Source organism: Paramisgurnus dabryanus, chromosome 20 (assembly GCF_030506205.2).
Source record: "Paramisgurnus dabryanus chromosome 20, PD_genome_1.1, whole genome shotgun sequence".
NCBI classification, from domain to species: Eukaryota; Metazoa; Chordata; class Actinopteri; order Cypriniformes; family Cobitidae; genus Paramisgurnus; species Paramisgurnus dabryanus.
The window spans coordinates 13,727,675-13,750,606 of record NC_133356.1 but is presented as its reverse complement, the minus strand read 5'-3'; the positions used below and the strand labels follow the sequence as shown (position 1 = coordinate 13,750,606).

General features: G+C 37.9%; 3 protein-coding genes across 5 annotated transcripts in view; 2 read left to right on the top strand and 1 right to left on the bottom strand.

Annotated features, from left to right (window-relative positions):
* The first annotated feature begins 805 nt into the window (after positions 1-805).
* gdf10a (growth differentiation factor 10a) lies at positions 806-4,240 on the top strand. Its single transcript, XM_065296536.1, has 3 exons — positions 806-1,333; positions 1,896-2,803; positions 3,185-4,240. The coding sequence occupies exons 1-3, from the start codon at positions 1,090-1,092 to the stop codon at positions 3,374-3,376; spliced, it is 1,344 nt and encodes a 447-aa protein (XP_065152608.1). The 5' UTR covers positions 806-1,089; the 3' UTR covers positions 3,377-4,240.
* Positions 4,241-6,469: 2,229 nt separating this feature from the next.
* znf488 (zinc finger protein 488) lies at positions 6,470-10,273 on the bottom strand. Its single transcript, XM_065296535.1, has 4 exons — positions 10,137-10,273; positions 9,605-9,837; positions 8,749-8,980; positions 6,470-8,397 (listed from the first exon to the last, which is right to left on the bottom strand). The coding sequence occupies exons 2-4, from the start codon at positions 9,818-9,820 to the stop codon at positions 7,310-7,312; spliced, it is 1,536 nt and encodes a 511-aa protein (XP_065152607.1). The 5' UTR covers positions 9,821-9,837; positions 10,137-10,273; the 3' UTR covers positions 6,470-7,309.
* Positions 10,274-10,382: 109 nt separating this feature from the next.
* antxr1d (ANTXR cell adhesion molecule 1d) overlaps positions 10,383-22,932 on the top strand; it is a 45,385-nt gene continuing 32,835 nt past the window's right edge. For all 3 annotated transcript variants that reach the window (XM_065296532.2, XM_065296531.2, XM_065296534.2), the window contains exon 1: positions 10,383-11,229. In XM_065296532.2, coding sequence (XP_065152604.1) covers positions 11,081-11,229 — 149 coding nt within the window. In that variant the 5' untranslated portion in view covers positions 10,383-11,080. The remainder of the gene's footprint in view (positions 11,230-22,932) is intronic.

The following is a 22,932-nucleotide window of genomic DNA, read 5'->3' as shown; positions in this document are numbered from 1 at the left end:
GTGAAGTAAAAAGGGGGTCTCCAGTGGGGTCCCCAGGGGCCACGGGAGGTGTTTAATGGCACGCAATGACCCAAACGGCCGAGCTTGTTATGGTCTCTCCACTGGAGCCCCGGGCTTTCACAGAACCAGCATTGTTGGCATGGCAGTGCAGACACTCCACACAAAATAACAGAAGTGACAGGACCGTTCTCCTATGTGCTTCATGTATTGAATGAAATCACTATAATAAAATTAAGTAAATGTAATTGTAAATATACTTTCTAAGTTCCATTTCGAATATTTCTTTAAAATGTTGTTTCTGATATGAACTCTAAAAATTAATTGAATAATTTGGATTTAACTGGAATAACATTAATGTAATTTGAATACATATAATACAATTTGATGCAAAACACTGCCTTAGGAAATGAAAGACCCATCTGCTATTTATGAATCAAGCCACATAAACTGTTTATGTACTGGAAATCGAGTTTAGCAATACTATTTGTTTTTGCCACCCCTATCAAATAACAAATCCATTGGGTGATTATGAGGTTCAACGCATTAAAGTAGATTGTTTTCTTGACAGTCTATTAAAAATGTTATATATCATTCCAATTTGAACTCAAATGAGGAAAGCAAATAACTGACAATGGGAAGGAAGGAACCGCATTTATACTGCTTGTCATCTATGCCAAAGACAGAAAGAAAGAAAGCATGCTTGAGGTCATGTTTGTAAAAGACAAAAAAAATCCAATATATTTCATAAACTGAATGTGCATGCTGGTTGGTTCCTCTTCTGCTGGATGGGGTGTAATGTAACAGCAGCTCCCGTTGGCTGATGGGCGGATACGTCAGCACCTCATACAGCTTATGTGTGTTTCGTAGACTGTGGCGGTCAGAAGAAATAAGTAATGTATAACAGGTCATGCACGAGACTGGTTGAGACTATATCCATCTCATTTTCCCACTGCGTTAAAAAGACAGGAAAAGGAACTGCGGCATCACTGGAAACGTCATTGCAAGGATTCTGTCATCTTGGAAACATTGAGTGTACTTCAATATCTACCAGCGGAATTTGATCATTTGGAAATAACTTTTCTTTTCAAAATGACGATTAAATGTACCTTTTTGGCGCACCTGTTACTGTTTTGTGTTGGATATGAAACTGAAGCATCTGACGCTGCTGGACTAAGCGCGCGCGAAAGCGATCTACTACTGCACATCCCGACAGACGCGCTCGTGCCCACAGACGCGCTCTCGCAACACATGCATAAACTGTATGAGAAATACAACACTGAGGTTAATCGACCTAAAGACGGAAATACTGTAAGAAGCTTTAAAGCAAAACCTGGTAGGTTCATTCATGACACAGATGATATGCATTTATCTGTTTTAATGCATTATATAATTTATATATATACTAAAATTGTACAATGAGCAGTTATGAAATGACGTTTCGTTTGCTTGAAAATGACAAAAATCACTTCATGAAAGTTAAATTACCTTTGGGATACAAACTGAAAACAAACATGGGAATTTTATTGTCTATAGAGACATTTAAGTTGCAAAAAACTTTAGTTTCGTACGATTAAAATACTGTTACGTAAATTGCAATGTAGTTCTTATAATATTTTTGCACTTTAATTTTGTGCCTCATGAAACAATAGTCTTAATTATTCTGCAGTCTGTTAAAGCATTTAATCAGTGCCAATTAAAAAAAACTGACTGCGTTGAAGGTTCTAACTCTTAGGGGAACCTAAATAAACATTTCCATATGTCTGGTCTACAAGCTCCATGTCTCCTCACTTCCCTGTGCTGTCTCCAAACCCATACACAAAGAACAAAAAGCCTGTTGTTTAAGCCCATTTTCATAATTAATATGTAACTCAGCAGTTTCTCTCATATCTCTTCAGAGAATGTGGAGCAGAGGGTCTTGTACTGGCTGAATCTTACTTCCCTTCAGGAGTCTGAGGTGATTCTCACGTCTGCATTTCACTTCTTCTTTGACAAACGGCCACGCCAGAGGTCCTGGTTCTGCAAGCGCTTCAAGAACCCATCTTGTCGCGTTCAGAACTACAATCATCTACCTTCTTTTTGTCTTCTTTTTCGCTCTCCCTCCTCTGGCTCTGCTGCAGGATTGCTACTTGGAAACATCACTGTGGTTCCTCACAGACGGGGAACCTGGCTGAGCAAGGATGCGTCTGTCATTATAAAAGAGGCCCGAGATAAGAATCACCTTTTGATGTCAGTGGAGCTGGACTATGGAGAGAAGTATCAAAGGTATCAGGACCAACTCTCACCGTCCAATCTTCCATACTTGCTGGTGTATGCTGATGACCTGGCCATATCAGAGCCCAACAGCGTGGCACTAAGCCTACAAAGATACGACCCTTTCCTCGCAGACCATCAACCGACTCCATCACCAGAGATTGCACCTGACATACGTGTGAAGCGTGAACTGGACACAGATTTTCCTGATCCTATCGAGAACAATGAGCTCCCCGAGGTGGAGTACAACAGTTTCAAACAGCATGATATGTGGGAAAGCGCTTACTTTGCCCTCAAGCCAAAGCCTTTTAAAAAAGAGCGCCGGAGAAAAGGCCAGGAGCATGTTGATGGATTCAGCAAGTCTCAGGTTCTCAAGTTTGATGAGAAAACCATGAAGAAAGCTCGGAGGAGGCAGTGGAAAGAACCTCGCAGCTGTTCCAGGAGATACCTGAAGGTGGACTTCGCCGATATCGGCTGGAACGAATGGATCCTGTCTCCCAAGTCGTTCGATGCTTTCTACTGTGCGGGAACGTGTGAATTTCCCATACCAAAGGTCAGACAACCCCACAGCGTGGCAGTAAATGTGAATAGTTTCGACATGTTGAAATATTTAAAAATGACTATGTTTAAAAAAGTCTTGTAGCCAGAGATTTAAACAAAGAAACCCTTCAGAAAATGTTTCAGTTCCAGCACAAATAAAGCACACCAACTTTATATGTAATTACAGTAAAGTAATTGTATGCCTAACAGGGCTTTTAAGCACATTTTGGGCACATTTTCTTTTTTGAAATGAGCCAGTTTTCAAGTTTTTCTCTTTTGAATAATAAAAGAGCATTGTCAAACATAATCCCCTGTGCCGCATTAAGGAAAACAAAAATGTTGCATACCTAAACACTACTATACCTCATCCTATTCTGTTTTCTGCTCATTTCAGGTGGTCCGACCCTCCAACCATGCAACCATCCAGAGCATAGTCAAGGCGGTTGGTATCATTCCAGGCATCCCAGAGCCCTGCTGTGTCCCCGAAAAGATGAAACCTCTTGGTGTACTGTTTCTGGATGAGAGCAAAAATATTGTATTGAAGGTTTACCCAAACATGTCTGTGGAGACGTGTGCTTGTAGATAGACTGGCTGATCGGTGGAATGATCACAAACGGGCATTGTTGTGGTTTGGACACAAGAACTGAGACATATTGTCTGTAGTATGCACTTGTTAGAAAGTGCACACAGTGAGGTTGTTTTTAAGGACTGCATCTTACCAGCTTGTGTATTGAACAACCTTCCATTTTATGTGATATTCATTTCCTCTTTTTATCCATAAGGGATCTTTTTCATTGTATATGAGTAACATGAGCACTTACGTTCACTTATAAGATAATATCAGCATGACATATGAGGCTGTTGTAATCATACAATTGTAAAATACTGAATGTACAACAAGGTTTTATTGTATACAGAATATAACATAAGGTCAGTATTGATATTTTGTTATTCAGAATGCTGGATGTAGGGGCCATTAAAACTTTACCTTGCAATATGTTGTATAGCTTAGGGTTATTCAAAAGCAAAAAAAATCCAGTATAGGTTAAAATAATCTGTAAGAATTTACAAAAGTTATTAGCATGCTGGTAGTTCAATTTTAAAGCTTATCTGAGCTTAGTTTTGAAATAAAACTAACTTTGGGAAAAAACAAAACTTTAACAATTTTGTTGTTAAAGAAAACATTTTGCAGCACGGACTCCTCCTGTGTGTTTGTTTTATTTTAACAGATGTTACACAAGATTCCTTTGTGAATAGACTATCTTGTGTTTTGACACATTTTCTACAGTACATTCTAGTGTTTGGATTGGTGCCAAGTGTGTTAATGTGTGGATAACAGTTGTTGTCTTGGATTCAATATATTATATTTTAGAGATTGTATTTTTGTAAATGTGTGTTTTAAATTATGAAAACGTGTCTTATACGTAGAATAAAATATATAATAAGCCAATAGTGCGTTTGTTTTTTGCACCATAAAATATCCATTGTTTTCGGTATACCAGCACTACATGTCTATTAAAATGAATACAAATAAATAGGCACAGCTTCTCTGGCATCAGCAACTAGCCCAGTATATTATTTCTTCACCTGGACATCAGAGACATTTTCAACCTCCAGTTCCCACCTTTAAGCCACTTCAAGAGCATCAGGGCTGCGTTCAGCCCCGACAAAACGTTGCACAACGTTTATTAAACTGAAACGGTGATGCATTGAACACCCTGTTGTGATGACGCAAGAGTTGCAACTACGGTAGCTGAGAGGCCATGCTTTGTGTTCTTTTTTAAATGTTTCTAAAGCCTGATGAAATCGTTATAAATGTGTGTTTCATACTGTAAAATACCCTCGATGTTACAGTCACTGACCTTGCTGTCCAAAATGAAAGACAACATTCCAACTTGAACCCATTGAGAGAGCTGTCTCTTTACTATCGCGTGGTTTTATACATCTTGCCGCTGATTGGGCCGACATTTCTGACAAACCCACCAAACAAGAGAAAACGCTTCTAAAACCTGTTGCATTCCGTTGCACACCGTTTCCAGGAAACATGTCGTTCAACCCGGAAACCGTAGCAAAACGTTGCGCACCGGTGTGAGATTGAACATGCCCCAGGTCTCAAAGGGCAGGAAGTTCACCTCAAATTTTAACTGATGATGTCACCCAGCTCAAACTTAAACCTTTTTAATCGACAAGCCTATGAATAAAAAAAGACATCCTAATTAATGTCCTCTGTGTCTTTTCTTTGAATAATGATGTGTGCTGAATGGTTTCTTTGTGTGAGGTGTGAACAGAGACGACACTTAAAGGTATTAAAATGTTCAGGGCTTAGCCATTATCGTGAATCGGTGTCTTCCTCTTCAACTTTGAACCACTGAAACATTTAATCTCACAAATGTTATTATTTGTGTTATTAGAGCTTACTGATTTTGTGTAAAATGGCAGTAATCTGTATTTCATTTATTAGCGTAGAAATTCAGCAACCAACTGATGAGATAAATGGACTCCAATGTAATCAGAAGCTGTTTTCATCTCCTCTCTATGACCATATGCCAAGTTTTGACCTTGTCAGCATGAATGAAGTTTGTTGAATTGGAGATCATTTAGTCTCACACAGAGACCATAAAATAACAAAGTTTAGAGTCAAGCGGTAACGTCAACATCCTAAAGCTGGACAGAAACAGTGAGGGTAACTATCAGGTGAATCCCCCTCAGGCGATGTTTAGTTCTACTGGGGAATACTTTAATATTTAAATCTGTTGGAAAGGACACCGGAGGTTTTCCCAAAACATAAATACTCAACAGTTACCAAAAACCAAAGACAATATTTAGTTTTCCTAATGAGGCCTGATCAATCAATGGCAGCGATGAAAGAAGCTCTTTAAAATGAACAAAGGATTTTCTGTGTGTGTAAATGACTCTCTCCTTAAATGATTAGTGTCAGAAGCAGATTTCCAGGATTCTTTTCATTTAATCCAACGTCTTCCGACGTTCAGCGTTTACACTACTGAATAAGCAGAATGTTTTGTTTTCTAGCTAAAGACAGTCGGATGTCTTTTGAATTTTGTAGCAAAGTCAAAACTTTGACTCTTTGTGAACATTCTCAAGGCAACTTTCTCACTTTTTTAATTTTAATTAAAGTGAAAATTGATATGGTGTTTTTTTTTACACAAAAATGAAACTTAAACATGGCATGGTTCAAAAGGATTTTATTATATCTAAATCAGTTCGACTCCAAGATTTATTTAAATCCTGGTGAATTCCAAGATTTAGGAATTGTTAGAGTGCACTCTACTGGACTGTGCGTGATCCTGCATGTCTTTACACAAACCATTATTAGTTTTTGTATAATTTGACATCAGTATTTTTGTTGATGATCAAACAAAATATTAATATTAAAAATTCATAATATTGAAGCATTAATTGTCAGTAAGGAGGTTTAAGACGTACTATATGCTACTAAAATGAAACGTTTTGAAAACGTTGTAAAACATCAAGCACTTTCTTTTTCTTTTTGCGAAGGGCAGGTGAAAAAATCTGACATGCCTGAGACTAATTTTACATACAGTCAAAGCTGAAGTCCTCTAAACACCATTCTAACAAGTACTTTATTGAATTAACCTCAATTCAAAATTCTTGAATTATAAGCATATAGAACAGTATAAAGAGGCAATGATCTGGGGAATATGTTCAAAATATTTAATGAAATAGAAATGTTATTTATACAACAATTTAATAAATACATCCTTCATGTCATTGTGCTGATAAAAATGTTAAGAATCAGTAGTAGACATATGAAAAAAAAGTAACAAAGATTGGCAATTTTGAGGGGAAAAGGTTTGTCATTTCAAATATAAAAATCTCTGTACAAAGCAAAGTTTCAGGTGTGTAACAGTGAAGTGTACGTATCAGTCAGTTTTTTAAAAGGCTTATGAACATTTTTATAACAGTGACCTTCTTCTGTACCATTTACCTACTTATCCTGACATTTGTAAGGCACTGTTAGGGTGACTGAGACCAGAATTAAAACAATATTAGTAAGAACTATGTCAAAGATTAAATTATGAATCTCTACAGCCACCTAGTGGCAATGTAGGTTTCCACTGCCAAAGACTACATAGATTAAAAAAGCAATAAGTTATGGGGGAAGACAAAGAATCTTTATCAAAGATAAATAGTCAAAAACTTTCATTAAACAACTCTTTTAAAACAAATTTCCATATTTTCAAATTCACTTTTTTAAAAGTAACCCAAATCTGAAAAGCATCGCTTTTTCTGTATTGGCACTCTATCCAAAAGTGTCTTAACATACAATGAACCATCTAAGTGGACACGAATGATATCTGTCACAAAATAGGACAAATGTTATGCAATTCGTCGTTCATATTTATGTCCCTGGTAAATAAACTCTTGTGTGACTTAACATTAAATTTATGTCTGTAAAACAACAAAGACCACTGGGCAAACGCTCGCATGGCATCTCGTGAACAGTTGTCTCGGTAAAGTGCAATAGTTTATCATCTCCTTAGTTATGAGAGGTCATGTGACGTGAAAGATGGTGACGCTCTCGAAAGTACTCGTGGCAGATGGGGCAGGTGAGTTTCTCCTCTCTCCTCCGTCTCACCTGAGCTTCTGCGGCGAACTCTTTTTTATGATGGGAGCGCATGTGAAACACCAAGTCGGAGGTCATGCGAAATGAGAGGTTGCATTTGGCGCACCAGTTCTGAACCGAAACACCCGACGGAGTGAAAGTAGGAGGAAGAAGTGTCAAAGATGAAGCAGACTGCAGCTGAACACCTATAGGTCCAGTCCAGTGCTCGGGTGCGTAATAGAAAGGCCCTCCTGTAGCCAAAGGGGTGGCCATCACTCCACCTGCATGTGTGCCTGGCAGGTCACCATGAAACAGGTGCGATGCAAGTACATTTCTGTATCCTAGGGCAGGCTTTGACTTAAAACTGTCCGAGATATCATCCGAATCCGGTGGAGCGCATTCTTCATCTCGTTTTTGAATATCGGAGCGCCTGTTGGGTTCACAAAACGCGCTCTTTTGTTCCGAGTGCGCGCTCCTTGGCAAAACGAACGAGAACGCGCTGTAGTCGGACTGTAGACTTGCGTCAGTCCCTCTGTCTGTTTGATTTTGTGCCATTACATCTTGTGATAAATTTTTGGGGTTTGAGACGAGTCTTGGTGGTCTTTTAACAGCTGTAAATGCGCTGCTTTTAGTGATATCATTTGTTGATACATTGTCTGAATTAAGTTTAATGGTAGATTCTGACAAATGCTGAAAATGAGGATAGTCTTTGAAGGTGGTGTTAATTTGATTATTTATGTTGGTTTTCTCCAGTAAAACATGTTTTTTGCTTCGTGGGCTTAAAGAAGCATCGTGTTTTCTTTTTCGTGCCGTACTGTCTTCAGAAGAACTGATTTTGTCTTCCAGATCTCTTGCAATGTTGTGAAAATCGACGACTTTGCGTTGTCGCTTGACTTCAGCTTGTTTCTGTTCGTTGTTAGATCGGATTATATCGACTTTTTCCTGCGCACATAAAAAACGACAATGGGCAAGGAATGGGTTCTCGTTCTTGAAGGCCTGTCCGCATCGCGTGCATGTAAAGCCTGCATAAAAAGATAATTTAGATAATTTGTTATAATTTAAAATACAAACAATTGTTTCATACATGATTTAAGATAAATGTTATGTAGGCTAATAATATAATGTTTTAAGCTATTGCACTATAAAAATGCTGGCTGATTAATATGGTTAGGTAAAATATACAAACCCAAACGTCGGGTTTAAATTATTTAAATCCAAAATTCAGTTGGGTCAAATATGGACCTTTTTAGGTTAATTTGATTAAACAGTTGGGTTTGACCATATATTATCCATGAATGGTTTAAAACCTCCCATATATTATTTATTGTAGCTGAGAAATGGAAACCAAGCCAAGATCTTGAAGGTATTCTTACCGTCTGTCATGGCCTTTGACTTTATATCTCCGAATCCCAAAAGAAGAGACAACTCCTCGTCGTACCAAACGAGCAGTTCCTCTCCCTGTTTCACATCTCGAATAGTCCTAAAGTGTAGTTGTCCACTTTTTAAGTAGGCCTCAGTATTTTGGTCTTCTGTGCTCATTGCAGCCTGCACCAGTCGTAGCCAAGAAACTACTAATGGGGAGCCTTTCATCGCCTCAGGATCTACCTGTTGATAAAAAAATGATATTTTTTCCAGATTACATTTTTGCAAGCAAATAGTCACGCCATTGAAAGAAAGATTGCAAAGTACTTTGTTGCTGTAGAGCCTATGGTCCAAAAATTTGCTGTAATTATGCAGCTGGTTGCCAGTAACTATACTGTAGAAAGAATGAAAATGTTTCATGTTCATTTAACTTTGAACAAACTGTTGCCAGTAAATAACATAAATGTAAAATCTACAGTAAAATACTGGCAGCTAGTTGCCAGTAATACTGTAACTTCTACAGAATTTTTTTACAGTGTAAACTGTACATTTAAAAAAAATAAGTTCAGCTGCTGCTATCATTTTTTACACATAATCAAATTGACTTTACTCACTTGGCTTAAAACTCTGTTTAAATCTCGTATAACTTAAAGACTTAAAGTTGAAATTGGTTCAGTTATTCTTAGTTAAAGAAATGTAATAGCCTAACATGTTGCCATGACATAATTATTTTAGAGTGTTCAGCCCACTTTTGAATTCTTATACACGCGAATCTCTCAATTTAATTTGGAACAACAGATAGTTAAACCACAAATGTAGAAAGAGTAAAAATGTAAGTGTGTGCAAATTGATCATTAGCTTACTCACCCTAAAAACATACGATTTATTCCTTTTATCAGATGATTTCAGTGCAATGAAGGCAATGGTGTCATAAAATGTATTGTAAAGAACACACGGTCCGAAAGATGTTCCAGCTGCTACATCCTGTGTTACTTGTACACTGGTGAAAAAATCCGCGACGTGGTGATGGAGAAATTTGCTGTCATTAGTCCACAACGAGCGGTGTATAAAACTGTGCTCCATGTTTTATTTCTGAAAGGCTGGATTTAAAAAAACAGAAGTTAATATGAGCAGAACAAGTGAATAATAGAACCAATAATAATAGCTAGGCTATTACCATTACTTAATACCGAGTGCTTAAATTATTCTTATCATGGGTAATTACTTTTCATTTAAAATATTATATATATATAAACATAAACAGGTCTAGGCTATATATCCTGCTGCAAAAAAATCTAGCTTAATTTTTTTGCAAATGTTCCGCTGTATCAGACGTCTTTACATGAAATAAAAAATGTAACAGAATAATACCAAGCATCTGGTCAAAATTGTAACTCACCTAAAGTAGGTTAATCCAGTGCAACTACTCGGTCCAAACAGACAGACTTTGCGAGTAGCCTATTCACAGGGATCGTGCGATCACGACTGTCTCTTGATCCTGGTGGTCTATTGACCGTCTTTGGCGCTGCGCAGCAGTCACGCACTTATGGACCGGGAGAGCGGATGTGCCTCATTTCTCCCCAAACCCCCACCCCCCCAGGTGGCAATTTGATTGGTGATTCACCAGCATTTGATGCGTGCTAATAAGAAGCCAGGATTATCAATGACCAAAGTCAGTTTGATTATGATTCGTGCCACACAAGACTAAATTATGCTAATTTATTCAAATGTTTTCATTTTAGTTTTAAAAATCAAAGTGTAGTAGCCTATAAATTGGCATATTAAATAAGAAATAAATAAAAAAATGAACAAAAACAAAAAGCAAAACTATTCTCTCATATTTAATAATTGAATATGGACGCAATGACGTCCGCGAGCTCGTAACCATCAGAGACTGCATTATCTCGCATGGACACTGGCTTAATGGAATTTAGTTGAATCCCGGTGTCACTTAAAAAACTGGACTGGTGTCTTCCCCACGGGTTTTCAGATAAAATGTCGATTGAATTTACACATGATTAATGTTCATACTAGGATGTCTAACTTCATTTCCAATGGTCTTTGGAATAGTTAGTATTACTGATTCTCTCCCGGAAAAGGGAAGTTTCAGTGAGCCTGGCCGCTCATCGTCCGGTCTGTGGCCGCTCCTCCAAGCGTTTCTCCTTGAGGAGGGGCATGCGTTTTGGAAGCGGACTCGGATGAGTGCGGAATATACTGTGATATTAGAATTTAAATTATTGTTTGGCGAATACATGTCCTCGAAAAGGGTTTCTTTTATTTGCTGCAAAAATGATCTGAAATGCAATTTTGTTGTAGTGGTTGTGGGGAGAATAAATAGATGAAATGGCACGTTCACTGATTTACATGAGTCTCGCTGTCGGTATGTTAGGGTTTTTGATGCCCTGTCTTCATACTACAAGAGCCGAGTCTCATTTCGTGGAAGAGAAGAGGTCCTGTCAAGGTGCTTTCGATTTATATTTTGTCCTCGACAAGTAAGTGATTTTCTTATTTATGGCATATTATTGTCTGATCAGTGCACTGCTGCGCGACCCTTCTGACGCTTCAGACTCGCACGAGCCGCTGCAATCTTACGTTTTATAGACAACTGAATAATGAAACTAAATAAACTCAAAAAGCCACGAATGCAATGGTACATAATGAAATAAATTACATGCTAATTATTTCGAGGTATTCTAACAAAATATGCAAAAAAAAATCCAAACCAACATAAAAAACACATTAGGGAACTGCTTATAAGACGCCTAAAAGAAACACATGCAAGACTGAAACATATCATATGGTTTTCTAATGGTGGAATCCTGATGTTTTTATGTATTGTCAAAAGATTTTAGATGCATCAGATATGAGGACAGGACTCTTTGCCCCTGGCAACGATTTAATAAGCATGATTTCTTCTCACCTGGTGCTGTTCACATGCATATTTGTCCATCGTTGCAAGTCTCATTCACAAGACCTCTTCTTAATAGATTTCCTAAGTCTAATGTTTATATGATTCAAAGGGAGGCAAAACAGTCTACATTTGCAATGTCAGTGGGACACCAGGCTTTCCAAGTTCAGCAGACACTCTCAAGCCAATTGTTGGCATTTCAAATATGCTCTTGTGACCAATGAATCAGTACTAACAACCAGATGCATTGCATTTTGTTCCATTATGTAACTGACTGAGCGTTTCTGTCTGAATTAAAGTTTTTTATATTTGTTTAAATTGACTATAATGCAACTAAACGCATTCAGATTTTTAGCTGTGCAGATACGTACACTGTATGTTTGCATCTAGGACCCATATTATTCATATAACAGCATTCAGCTTTCAGGTGTGTAATGAGCTGTTATAGTGGGCGTAAGTGAGGAGTACAGTAAGTGATGTATTCGCATAGTTCCTAGCACCTGGGAGTTTTATATATTCAAACAAGTTGGTGCATGCTGCAGAACAGTTTTAAACTGAAAAGCTTTGCCTTTGTGACTACCAGATTTAGGTCAATTTAAATTACAGACTGACAATACAACAACGCCTGATTATATTGAGAAAATTATTTCCATAGGTGAATAGACTGAAACCTATTTTTGTTTCTTTATGCATTAAAAGATAAAAGTGTAGAATTTAAACTAAATATTATCAGTACCTCCAGCTATAACTCTTTTAAAGTGTATACAACACCTATTAGTTACACTTCACCTTTTTATCCTCTGTTTGTAGAGTTGAATGCATTTAGAGACCTAAGGGATTGCATGCATCATAAAGCTTTTGCCACACTGCTACAGTTTTAATCAGCTGAATGGTTCTGTCTGAAATTTGGAGGCCTTAAATGCCACTCAGTGACCCTACACTAATGGTAAATATCAAGCCATCAGTTCTGAGATTTTGCAAAAAGAAAAGCCGCTGGTGGATTTTGCAAAATAGCTTTGATTACCAGTGGAACAAAAGCTTTGTCTTTATACAGGGCAAAATTTCTTGAAATACTGCGTCATAATGCTAAGGATTAGCTTTAGTTCATAAGAAAAGAAATACAGATAGGAAATACAACAATACAGATAGGATCAAGCTGCATCAAAGGAGAATACTACGCAGTCTGCTGGTGTGTTTTCAGATAACATCACACATGTTGTGGCACAATTATTAGCCTATTCAGTAATATTATACACACAAAAGAGAGAGCACACTGTTAACAATGCCAGTATTATGATTAAGCTTCTCTACAGCAGCCTGTGGAACCTTAAGACATACACTTAACACATTAACAAAGCTACTAAACACTGTATGAAAACAAAAATGTCAATTTCAGTTTTCTTAAACATATTTACAGTTACTGGTCTCAGTTTGTTTTGGGAATTTACAACTGTATGCTACTTTACAACAGATGGGACTCTGCAATTACACAGTTTACAAAAGTGTCTCATATACGGTCTTTATCAACAAGAAACCTGTGTCAAGACCTTTTTTTTTTCTTGTGATAGCCGTGAATACCATTATTGGCGACTTGGAAACTGGAATCGAAAGTGCACATCCTTTGCCCTACTAACTGTGCAGATGCAGATCACTTATATTGAGTAGGCTATTGGAGTAACTTTATTTTCAATTTAACTGTTAACTTTATAAAGCGCACTTAACACATAAACTGGAAAAGTATTGTTTATAGCTTATAAAATTAATTCTTAGAAAACAAAATTACGTTTAGTTTTATTTGTGTTTTCGACTTACGGGGCTACGCAGGCCGATTGGAATATGACATCAGAGTACCGTGAGAGTTTAGAGAGCCAGTTGCTCCGTATAGTATTTCGAATCGCTCTCGCGGTAATTTGATGTTATACGGCGATCGCTCTGCGCTCCTAAACTGGACACACTTCTTAACGTCTTTACGCTACTATCACGGCGTGTGGTGGTTGGTGTAAACAAACTAAAAATATGCAATAATAGACAATTAGCTTAACAGTAAAATCTACTCGGCTTAAATGTGTTTTAATTACAGGTAAAAACTTACCTTAGTTTACGGAAGCGCGAAGAAGACGCTACCCAGAATCACGGTCATAAAGTCAAAATTACATCTTTGATGCGATCACCGTATGTGAACTTCGGCCTTCTGGAAGTGATGTTAATACAAACTTTTGTTAAAGGAGCATTGTTCTCACGGTACCCTTCAACCTGCTCAGTAATACACTGCAGTCAAGCCAGCCGCCACTCCGAAAAAGACGGTCAAACTAGCCCCCCGTTTTTTTTCTGTGTGCACATAAATGAGACATTACGGTAAATGCACGAGAGGAATGATTTCAAAATAAAAGTTTCTCACTAAATCTGCTGATATTTCTGTTGCATTATGTGTCTGTTATAAGGCATTGCTAGGGTATTATGGTTGGTTGCTAGGCTGTTTCTCTTGCATTCTGTGTGGTTGCTAGGGTGCTATAAGTGGTTGCTAGGCTGTTTCTGTTGCATTCTGTTTGGTTGTTAGGCTGTTTATGTTGCATTATGTGTCTGTTTTAAGTAATTGATAGTAGGGCTGTCACTTTTGAGAAAAATCTAATTCGAACGGATTTCGAATATCATGCAATGTATCCGAATATATTCGAATATCTAGGCGCCGCCCCCCACGCGCATCAAAAACCCACCGTAATGGAGATTCAATCACAAAATTATTAACAGTGACAGTCATACACAGGGTTGTCTGGATTACTTTTTACTTAATGTTTGAAACAGCAGGTTATCAACTTATGAATAACAAACTTATATATAAAAAAAATGATTCAGAACAGTTACAAACAATAACGTGACAACTTAAATAGGAGCAGGAGTATATGCAGACGCAAACGGAATTCGCGCCCACAGATTTCGGCAGAAAACTCCGCGGAATTTCGCGGATTTAATGCCCATCATTGACAAGCACACATATCCCACGCTTGAGCGTGTTTGTGACCAGAACTGTCATTGACAACAAGCACACTTATACAAAGCCTATCCCGCGCGTTTGTGAGCCATCATTCACAAGTACATTAAAGGGCCGGGTATACTTTTTCCGCGTCCGCGTCCGGTTGACTCGCGCACGCGTCCGCGCAGCTTTCCGGGTATAGTCCCCGCGGCTACACGCGGATGGCCGCGTTCGACACTATACGCAATACAAATGATTTCTTATTCAAATTATTAGTCTAACAGGCTGTCAGGGCAGCACTGATTTGGTGACATTTACAGTACATTAAAACATTATGGTAGGTGAAGAAAAGTAACTGATCATCCACCATTGCAAACACAGTTTAGAACAAACAACAAGACAACAAAGAACAGGAATCAAACAAACATGCTCCAGAGCTTTCTGTTCTTGGAAGAAGTAAAAGTTAAAGAAGAAAAACGATAGTGTGTGTGCAAATGCTGTTTATTTCCTTTGTATAATTGTTTATAGTGGAGTGTCCTGTCTAAATATTTTCACGCGCATGCGCTGTCGTACGCGGACTGTACGCGCACTGTCCGCGCGGTCTCAAATTTTGGGCTGCACGCGGACGGTCCGCGCGGCCGGCCGCGGACCCTCCTGAAGACGAAAATGACGTCATGCGGACGGCGCGCATACGCGGACGTCCCGAGTATACTTTCGGCTTAACCCTGCGCGTGCTGTTTGCTTGCCCGTTTTCAATTATAGAGAGCACAAACCCTTTGATACTTGAGATGAAATTAAACTTATAGATGAGTTAATCAGATCTCACTTGACTCTGTCGTCTATGTGACGCGCGACAGTCAGCACATGATCATTTAAAATCCGTTTACAAGACAAATGCTGTTGTTGTTTAATATAAAGTTTACATTGCGTTGTAAAAATGATGAAATTATCTTCATACATGCTAATTTCATAATGCGAACGTATTAACACAAGGTATTCTGCTATAATATTTAACACTATAAACAATATGTCATTTTATATACAAACTATAATTCTATCTTGACATGCACATGAGGTTCATTTTAGTCCCATTTGATTCCCTCTCTTGCGCACAGTTGCAGTCGTCGGTCTCACTCTCAGCCTCCTTCCTATTACGAGGTATTACTGTAAAAAATGCGCTACACATGGCATTTAAAAAACGGATGGTTTATTTATAGTTCGAATACGGATATTTCACGTCATGTTCGAATGCATATTCGAATATCGAATAAAAAGTGACAGCCCTAATTGATAGGGTATTATGGGTGGTTGCTAGGCTGTTTCTCTTGCATTCTGTGTGGTTGCTAGGGTTCTATAAGTGGTTGCTAGGCTGTTTCTGTTGCATTCTGTTTGGTTGTTAGGCTGTTTATGTTGCATTATGTGTCTGTTTTAAGTAATTGCTAGGGTATTATGGGTGGTTGCTAGGCTGTTTCTCTTGCATTCTGTGTGGTTGCTAGGGTTCTATAAATGGTTGCTAGGCTGTTTCTGTTGCATTATGTGTCTGTTTTAAGTAATTGCTAGGGTATTATGGGTGGTTGCTAGGCTGTTTCTCTTGCATTCTGTGTGGTTGCTAGGGTTCTATAAGTGGTTGCTAGGCTGTTTCTGTTGCATTCTGTTTGGTTGTTAGGCTGTTTATGTTGCATTATGTGTCTGTTTTAAGTAATTGCTAGGGTATAATGGGTGGTTGCTAGGCTGTTTCTCTTGCATTCTGTGTGGTTGCTAGGGTTCTATAAGTGGTTGCTAGGCTGTTTCTGTTGCATTCTGTTTGGTTGTTTGGCTGTTTATGTTGCATTATGTGTCTGTTTTAAGTAATTGCTAGGGTATTATGGGTGGTTGCCAGGCTGTTTCTCTTGCATTCTGTGTGGTTGCTAGGGTTCTATAAATGGTTGCTAGGCTGTTTCTGTTGCATTATGTGTCTGTTTTAAGTAATTGCTAGGGTATTATGGGTGGTTGCTAGGCTGTTTCTCTTGCATTCTGTGTGGTTGCTAGGGTTCTATAAGTGGTTGCTAGGCTGTTTCTGTTGCATTCTGTTTGGATGCTAGGCTGTTTCTGTTGCATTCTGTTTGGTTGCTAGGCTGATTCTGTTGCATTCTGTGTCTGTTTAAAGTCATTGCTAGGGTATTATGAGTGCTTGCGAGGCGGTCTCTCTTGCATTCTGTGTGGTTGCTAGGCTGTTACTAGGGTTGTATGCGTTGTTGCTAGGTTGTTTTTGTTGCATTCTGGTTACTTGCTATGGTATTGCTAGGGCTTTTTAAGTGGTTGCTAGGGTATAGCTTTGGTTTTGTATGCAATTGCTAGACTGTTGCTAGGGTATATGGGTGGTTGCTAGTCTGTTTCTCTTGCATTCTGTGTCTGTTTAAATCGTTGCTAGGGTATTATTGGTGGCTGCTAGGCTGTTTATCTTGCATTCTGTGTGGTTGCTAGGCTGTTACTAGGGTTTTATGCGTGGTTGCTAGGTTGTTTTTGTTGCATTCTGGTTGCTTGCTATGCTATTGCTAGGGCTTTTAAAGTGGTTGCTAGGGTATATCTTTGGTTTTCTATGTGATTGCTAGACTGTTGCTAGGGTATATGGGTGGATGCTAGGCTGTTTCTGTTGCATTCTGTTTGGTTGCTAGGCTGTTTCTGTTGCATTCTGTGTCTGTTTTAAGTCATTGCTAGGGTATTATGGGTGGTTTCTAGGTTGTTTCTCTTGCATTCTGTGTGGTTGCTAGGCTGTTGCTAGGGTTTTATGCGTGGTTGCTAGGTTGTTTTTGTTGCATTCTGGTTGCTTGCTATGCTATTGCTAGGGCTTTTTAAGTGGTTACTAGGGTATAGCTCTGGTTTTCTATGTGATTGCTAGACTGTTGCTAGGGTATATGGGTGGTTGCTAGTCTTTTTCTTTTGCATTCTGTGTCTGTTTAAGTCGTTGCTAGGGTATTATTGGTGGCTGCTAGGCTGTTTCTGTTGCATTCTGTGTCTGTTAAAAGTCATTGCTAGGGTATTATGGGTGGTTTCTAGGCTGTTTCTCTTGCATTCTGTGTGGTTGCTAGGCTGTTTCTATTGCATTCTGGGTCTGTTTTAATTAATTGCTAGGGTATTATGGGTGGTTGCTAGGCTATTTCTGTTGCATTATGTGTCTGTTTAAGTCATTGCTAGGGTATAATGGGTGGTTGCTATGATGTTTCTGTTGCATTCTGTGTCTGTTTTAAATCATTGCTAGGGTATTGTGGGTGGTTGCTAGGCTATTTCTATTGCATTCTAAGTCGTTGCTAGGGTATTGTGGGTGGTTGCTAGGTTGTTTCTATTGTATTCTGTGTCTGTTTTAAATCGTAGCTAGGGATTTATGGGTGGTTGCTAGGCTGTTTTTGTTGCATTCTGGGTCTGTTTTAATTTATTGCTAGGGTATTATGGGTGGTTGCTAGGCTATTTCTATTGCATTATGTGTGGTTGCTACGCTGTTACTAAGGTTTTTTAAATGTTAGCTATGGTATAGCTTTGGTTTTCTCTGTGATTGCTAGACTGTTGCTAAGCTATATGGGTGGTTGCTAGGTTGTTGTTCTGGCATTCTTTGTGGTTGCTAGGGAATTATGGCGGTTGCTAGGCTGTTGCTCTGGGGTTATGTGTGGTTGCTAAGTTGTTGTTGTGGAATTCTAGTTGGTTGCTATGCTATTGCTCTTGTTTTCTGGGTAATTGCTAGACTTGTGATAGGGTTTTATTGGTTATTGCTAGGCTGTTGTTGAGATATTATGGTGGATGACTATGAAGTTGCTAGCATATTAAGGGTGGTTGTTAGGCTGTTGCTGTGACATTCTATGTGATTGCTGGGCTGTTGCTAGGCTACGGTATTTAAATTGGTTGCTAGGATATTGTTATATTTTCTTGGTGATTGCGAAGTTGACCTTTGCTAGGGTATTTTAGGTGGTTTATAAAATTGCTAGGCTGTTCAGGGTAGTTAACACAGAACTGTTATGCGTATAATAGAGAGTCAGTGAGTGAATGATAGGTAGTTGCTAAAGCATTATGGGTGGCTGTTAGTGTTACTAGTTGCTGGGTTTTCAGGGGATTGACAGAGCATTGCTATATAGTTGATAGGGTATTTAAATGAGAAGGTTCTAAAATATCCAACACATGCTGTATTTTTTTATATTTAGTTAGATGTTAAAGGAACTACCTGTTTCCAAAGAATCATTCCATCTCTGAAAGATGGTACACCATCTCAGGTTGTCACTCATGCAGTATCATCACAGTCTGATATGCTGTTTTTAAAATAGAGACCTCTAAGATGTCCTATACACTCTGTATTTTCTATACATTTAGTTAGATATTAAAAGAAAACTACCTGTTTGCACAGAATGATTTTACCTCAGAGTGACAGTATACCATCCGAGGGTGTCACTTACACCGTATCAGGCCAATCTGATATGGAGTTTGTAAAATATAGCTCTCCAAAATAACCCAAATACACGTTTATTTTTATAAGATCAAATAGGTGCTTAAAGGAAACTACCTGTTTGCACATAATAATTTCACTTTAGAGTGACAGTATATCACCTCAAGGTGTCACTCACACAATATCAAGACAATCTGATATGGAGTTAGTAAAATACAGCTCTCCAAAATAACCTAAATACACGTTTATTTTTATAAGATCAAATAGGTGCTTAAAGGAAACTACATGTTTGCACAGAATGATTTTACCTCAGAGTGACAGTATACCATTGGAGGGTGTCACTTACACCGTATCAGGCCAATCTGATATGGAGTTTGTAAAATATAGCTCTCCAAAATAACCCAAATACACGTTTATTTTTATAAGATCAAATAGGTGCTTAAAGGAAACTACCTGTTTGCACAGAATGATTTTACCCCAGAGTGACAGTATACCATCGGAGGGTGTCACTCACACTGTATCAGGCCAATCTGATATGGAGTTTGTAAGATACAGCTCTCCAAAATAACCTAAATACATGTTTATTTCTATAAAATCAAATAGATGTTTAAAGGAAACTACCTGTTTGCACAGAATGATTTCACTTCAGAGTGACAGTATACCAACTCAATGTGTCACTCACACCGTATCAGGCCAATCTGATATGGAGTTTGTAAAATACAGCTCTCCAAAATAACCTAAATACATGTTTATTTCTATAAAAACAAGTACCTGTTTAAAGGAAACTACCTGTTTGCACAGAATAATTTCACTTCAGAGTGACAGTATACCACCTCAAGGTGTCACTCACAAAATATCAGGCCAATCTGATATGGAGTTTATAAATTACAGCTCTCCAAAATATCATAAATACTTTATTGTTTCTATAAGATAAAAGAGGTGCTTAAAGGAAACTACCTGTTTGCACAGAATGATTTTACCCCAGAGTGACAGTATACCATCGGAGGGTGTCACTTACACCGTATCAGGCCAATCTGATATGGAGTTTGTAAGATACAGCTCTCCAAAATAACCTAAATACATGTTTATTTCTATAAAATCAAATAGATGTTTAAAGGAAACTACCTGTTTGCACAGAATGATTTCACTTCAGAGTGACAGTATACCAACTCAATGTGTCACTCACACCGTATCAGGCCAATCTGATATGGAGTTTGTAAAATACAGCTCTCCAAAATAACCTAAATACATGTTTATTTCTATAAAAACAAGTACCTGTTTAAAGGAAACTACCTGTTTGCACAGAATAATTTCACTTCAGAGTGACAGTATACCACCTCAAGGTGTCACTCACAAAATATCAGGCCAATCTGATATGGAGTTTATAAATTACAGCTCTCCAAAATATCATAAATACTTTATTGTTTCTATAAGATAAAAGAGGTGCTTAAAGGAAACTACCTGTTTGCACAGAATGATTTTACCCCAGAGTGACAGTATACCATCGGAGGGTGTCACTTACACCGTATCAGGCCAATCTGATATGGAGTTTGTAAAATATAGCTCTCCAAAATAACCTAAATACATGTTTATTTCTATAAAATCAAATAGATGTTTAAAGTAAACTACCTGTTTGCACAAAATAATTTCACTTCAGAGTGACAGTATACCAACTCAATGTGTCACTCACACCGTATCAGGCCAATCTGATATGGAGTTTGTAAAATACAGCTCTCCAAAATAACCCAAATACACGTTTATTTTTATAAGATCAAATAGGTGCTTAAAGGAAACTACCTGTTTGCACATAATGATTTTACCCCAGAGTGACAGTATACCATCTGAGGGTGTCACTCACACCGTATCAGGCCAATCTGATATGGAGTTTGTAAAATATAGCTCTCCAAAATAACCTAAATACATGTTTATTTCTATAAGAACAAATGCCTGTTTAAAGGAAACTACCTGTTTGCACAGAATAATTTCACTTCAGAGTGACAGTATACCACCTCAAGGTGTCACTCACAAAATATCAGGCCAATCTGATATGGAGTTTGTAAAATACAGCTCTCCAAAATATCATAAATACTTGATTGTTTTTATAAGATAAAATAGGTGCTTAAAGGAAACTACCTGTTTGCACAGAATGATTTCACTTCAGAGTGACAGTATACCAACTCAATGTGTCACTCACACCGTATCAGGCCAATCTGATATGGAGTTTGTAAAATACAGCTCTCCAAAATAACCTAAATACATGTTTATTTCTATAAAAACAAGTACCTGTTTAAAGGAAACTACCTGTTTGCACAGAATAATTTCACTTCAGAGTGACAGTATACCACCTCAAGGTGTCACTCACAAAATATCAGGCCAATCTGATATGGAGTTTATAAATTACAGCTCTCCAAAATATCATAAATACTTTATTGTTTCTATAAGATAAAAGAGGTGCTTAAAGGAAACTACCTGTTTGCACAGAATGATTTTACCCCAGAGTGACAGTATACCATCGGAGGGTGTCACTTACACCGTATCAGGCCAATCTGATATGGAGTTTGTAAAATATAGCTCTCCAAAATAACCTAAATACATGTTTATTTCTATAAAATCAAATAGATGTTTAAAGTAAACTACCTGTTTGCACAAAATAATTTCACTTCAGAGTGACAGTATACCAACTCAATGTGTCACTCACACCGTATCAGGCCAATCTGATATGGAGTTTGTAAAATACAGCTCTCCAAAATAACCCAAATACACGTTTATTTTTATAAGATCAAATAGGTGCTTAAAGGAAACTACCTGTTTGCACATAATGATTTTACCCCAGAGTGACAGTATACCATCTGAGGGTGTCACTCACACCGTATCAGGCCAATCTGATATGGAGTTTGTAAAATATAGCTCTCCAAAATAACCTAAATACATGTTTATTTCTATAAGAACAAATGCCTGTTTAAAGGAAACTACCTGTTTGCACAGAATTATTTCACTTCAGAGTGACAGTATACCACCTCAAGGTGTCACTCACAAAATATCAGGCCAATCTGATATGGAGTTTGTAAAATACAGCTCTCCAAAATAACCTAAATACATGTTTATTTCTATAAGAACAAATACCTGTTTAAAGGAAACTACCTGTTTGCACAGAATAATTTCACTTCAGAGTGACAGTATACCACCTCAAGGTGTCACTCACAAAATATCAGGCCAATCTGATATGGAGTTTATAAATTACAGCTCTCCAAAATATCATAAATACTTGATTGTTTTTATAAGATAAAATAGGTGCTTAAAGGAAACTACCTGTTTGCACAGAATGATTTTACCTCAGAGTGACAGTATACCACCTCAATGTGTCACTCACATTGTATCAGGCCAATCTGATATGGAGTTTGTAAAATACAGTTCTCCAAAATAACCCAAATACACGTTTATTTTTATAAGATCAAATAGGTGCTTAAAGGAAACTACCTGTTTGCACAGAATGATTTTACCCCAGAGTGACAGTATACCATCTGAGGGTGTCACTCACACCGTATCAGGCCAATCTGATATGGAGTTTGTAAAATATAGCTCTCCAAAATAACCTAAATACATGTTTATTTCTATTAGAACAAATGCCTGTTTAAAGGAAACTACCTGTTTGCACAGAATAATTTCACTTCAGAGTGACAGTATACCACCTCAAGGTGTCACTCACAAAATATCAGGCCAATCTGATATGGAGTTTGTAAAATACAGTTCTCCAAAATAACCCAAATACACGTTTATTTTTATAAGATCAAATAGGTGCTTAAAGGAAACTACCTGTTTGCACAGAATGATTTTACCCCAGAGTGACAGTATACCATCTGAGGGTGTCACTTACTTCATATCAGGCCAATCTGATATGGAGTTTGTAA

What these genes read in the sequence shown, in the direction of transcription:
- gdf10a (XM_065296536.1), top strand. Translation starts at nt 1,090, where the DNA reads ATGACGATTAAATGTACCTTTTTGGCGCACCTGTTACTGTTTTGTGTT. An exon ending in AAGCTTTAAAGCAAAACCTG is followed by an intron (nt 1,334 to 1,895) that starts GTAGGTTCATTC and finishes ATATCTCTTCAG; the next exon opens with AGAATGTGGAGCAGAGGGTC. An exon ending in GTGAATTTCCCATACCAAAG is followed by an intron (nt 2,804 to 3,184) that starts GTCAGACAACCC and finishes TGCTCATTTCAG; the next exon opens with GTGGTCCGACCCTCCAACCA.
- znf488 (XM_065296535.1), bottom strand. Translation starts at nt 9,820, where the DNA reads ATGGAGCACAGTTTTATACACCGCTCGTTGTGGACTAATGACAGCAAA. An exon ending in ATAAATCGTATGTTTTTAGG is followed by an intron (nt 8,981 to 9,604) that starts GTGAGTAAGCTA and finishes TTTTATCAACAG; the next exon opens with GTAGATCCTGAGGCGATGAA. An exon ending in GTCAAAGGCCATGACAGACG is followed by an intron (nt 8,398 to 8,748) that starts GTAAGAATACCT and finishes CTTTTTATGCAG; the next exon opens with GCTTTACATGCACGCGATGC.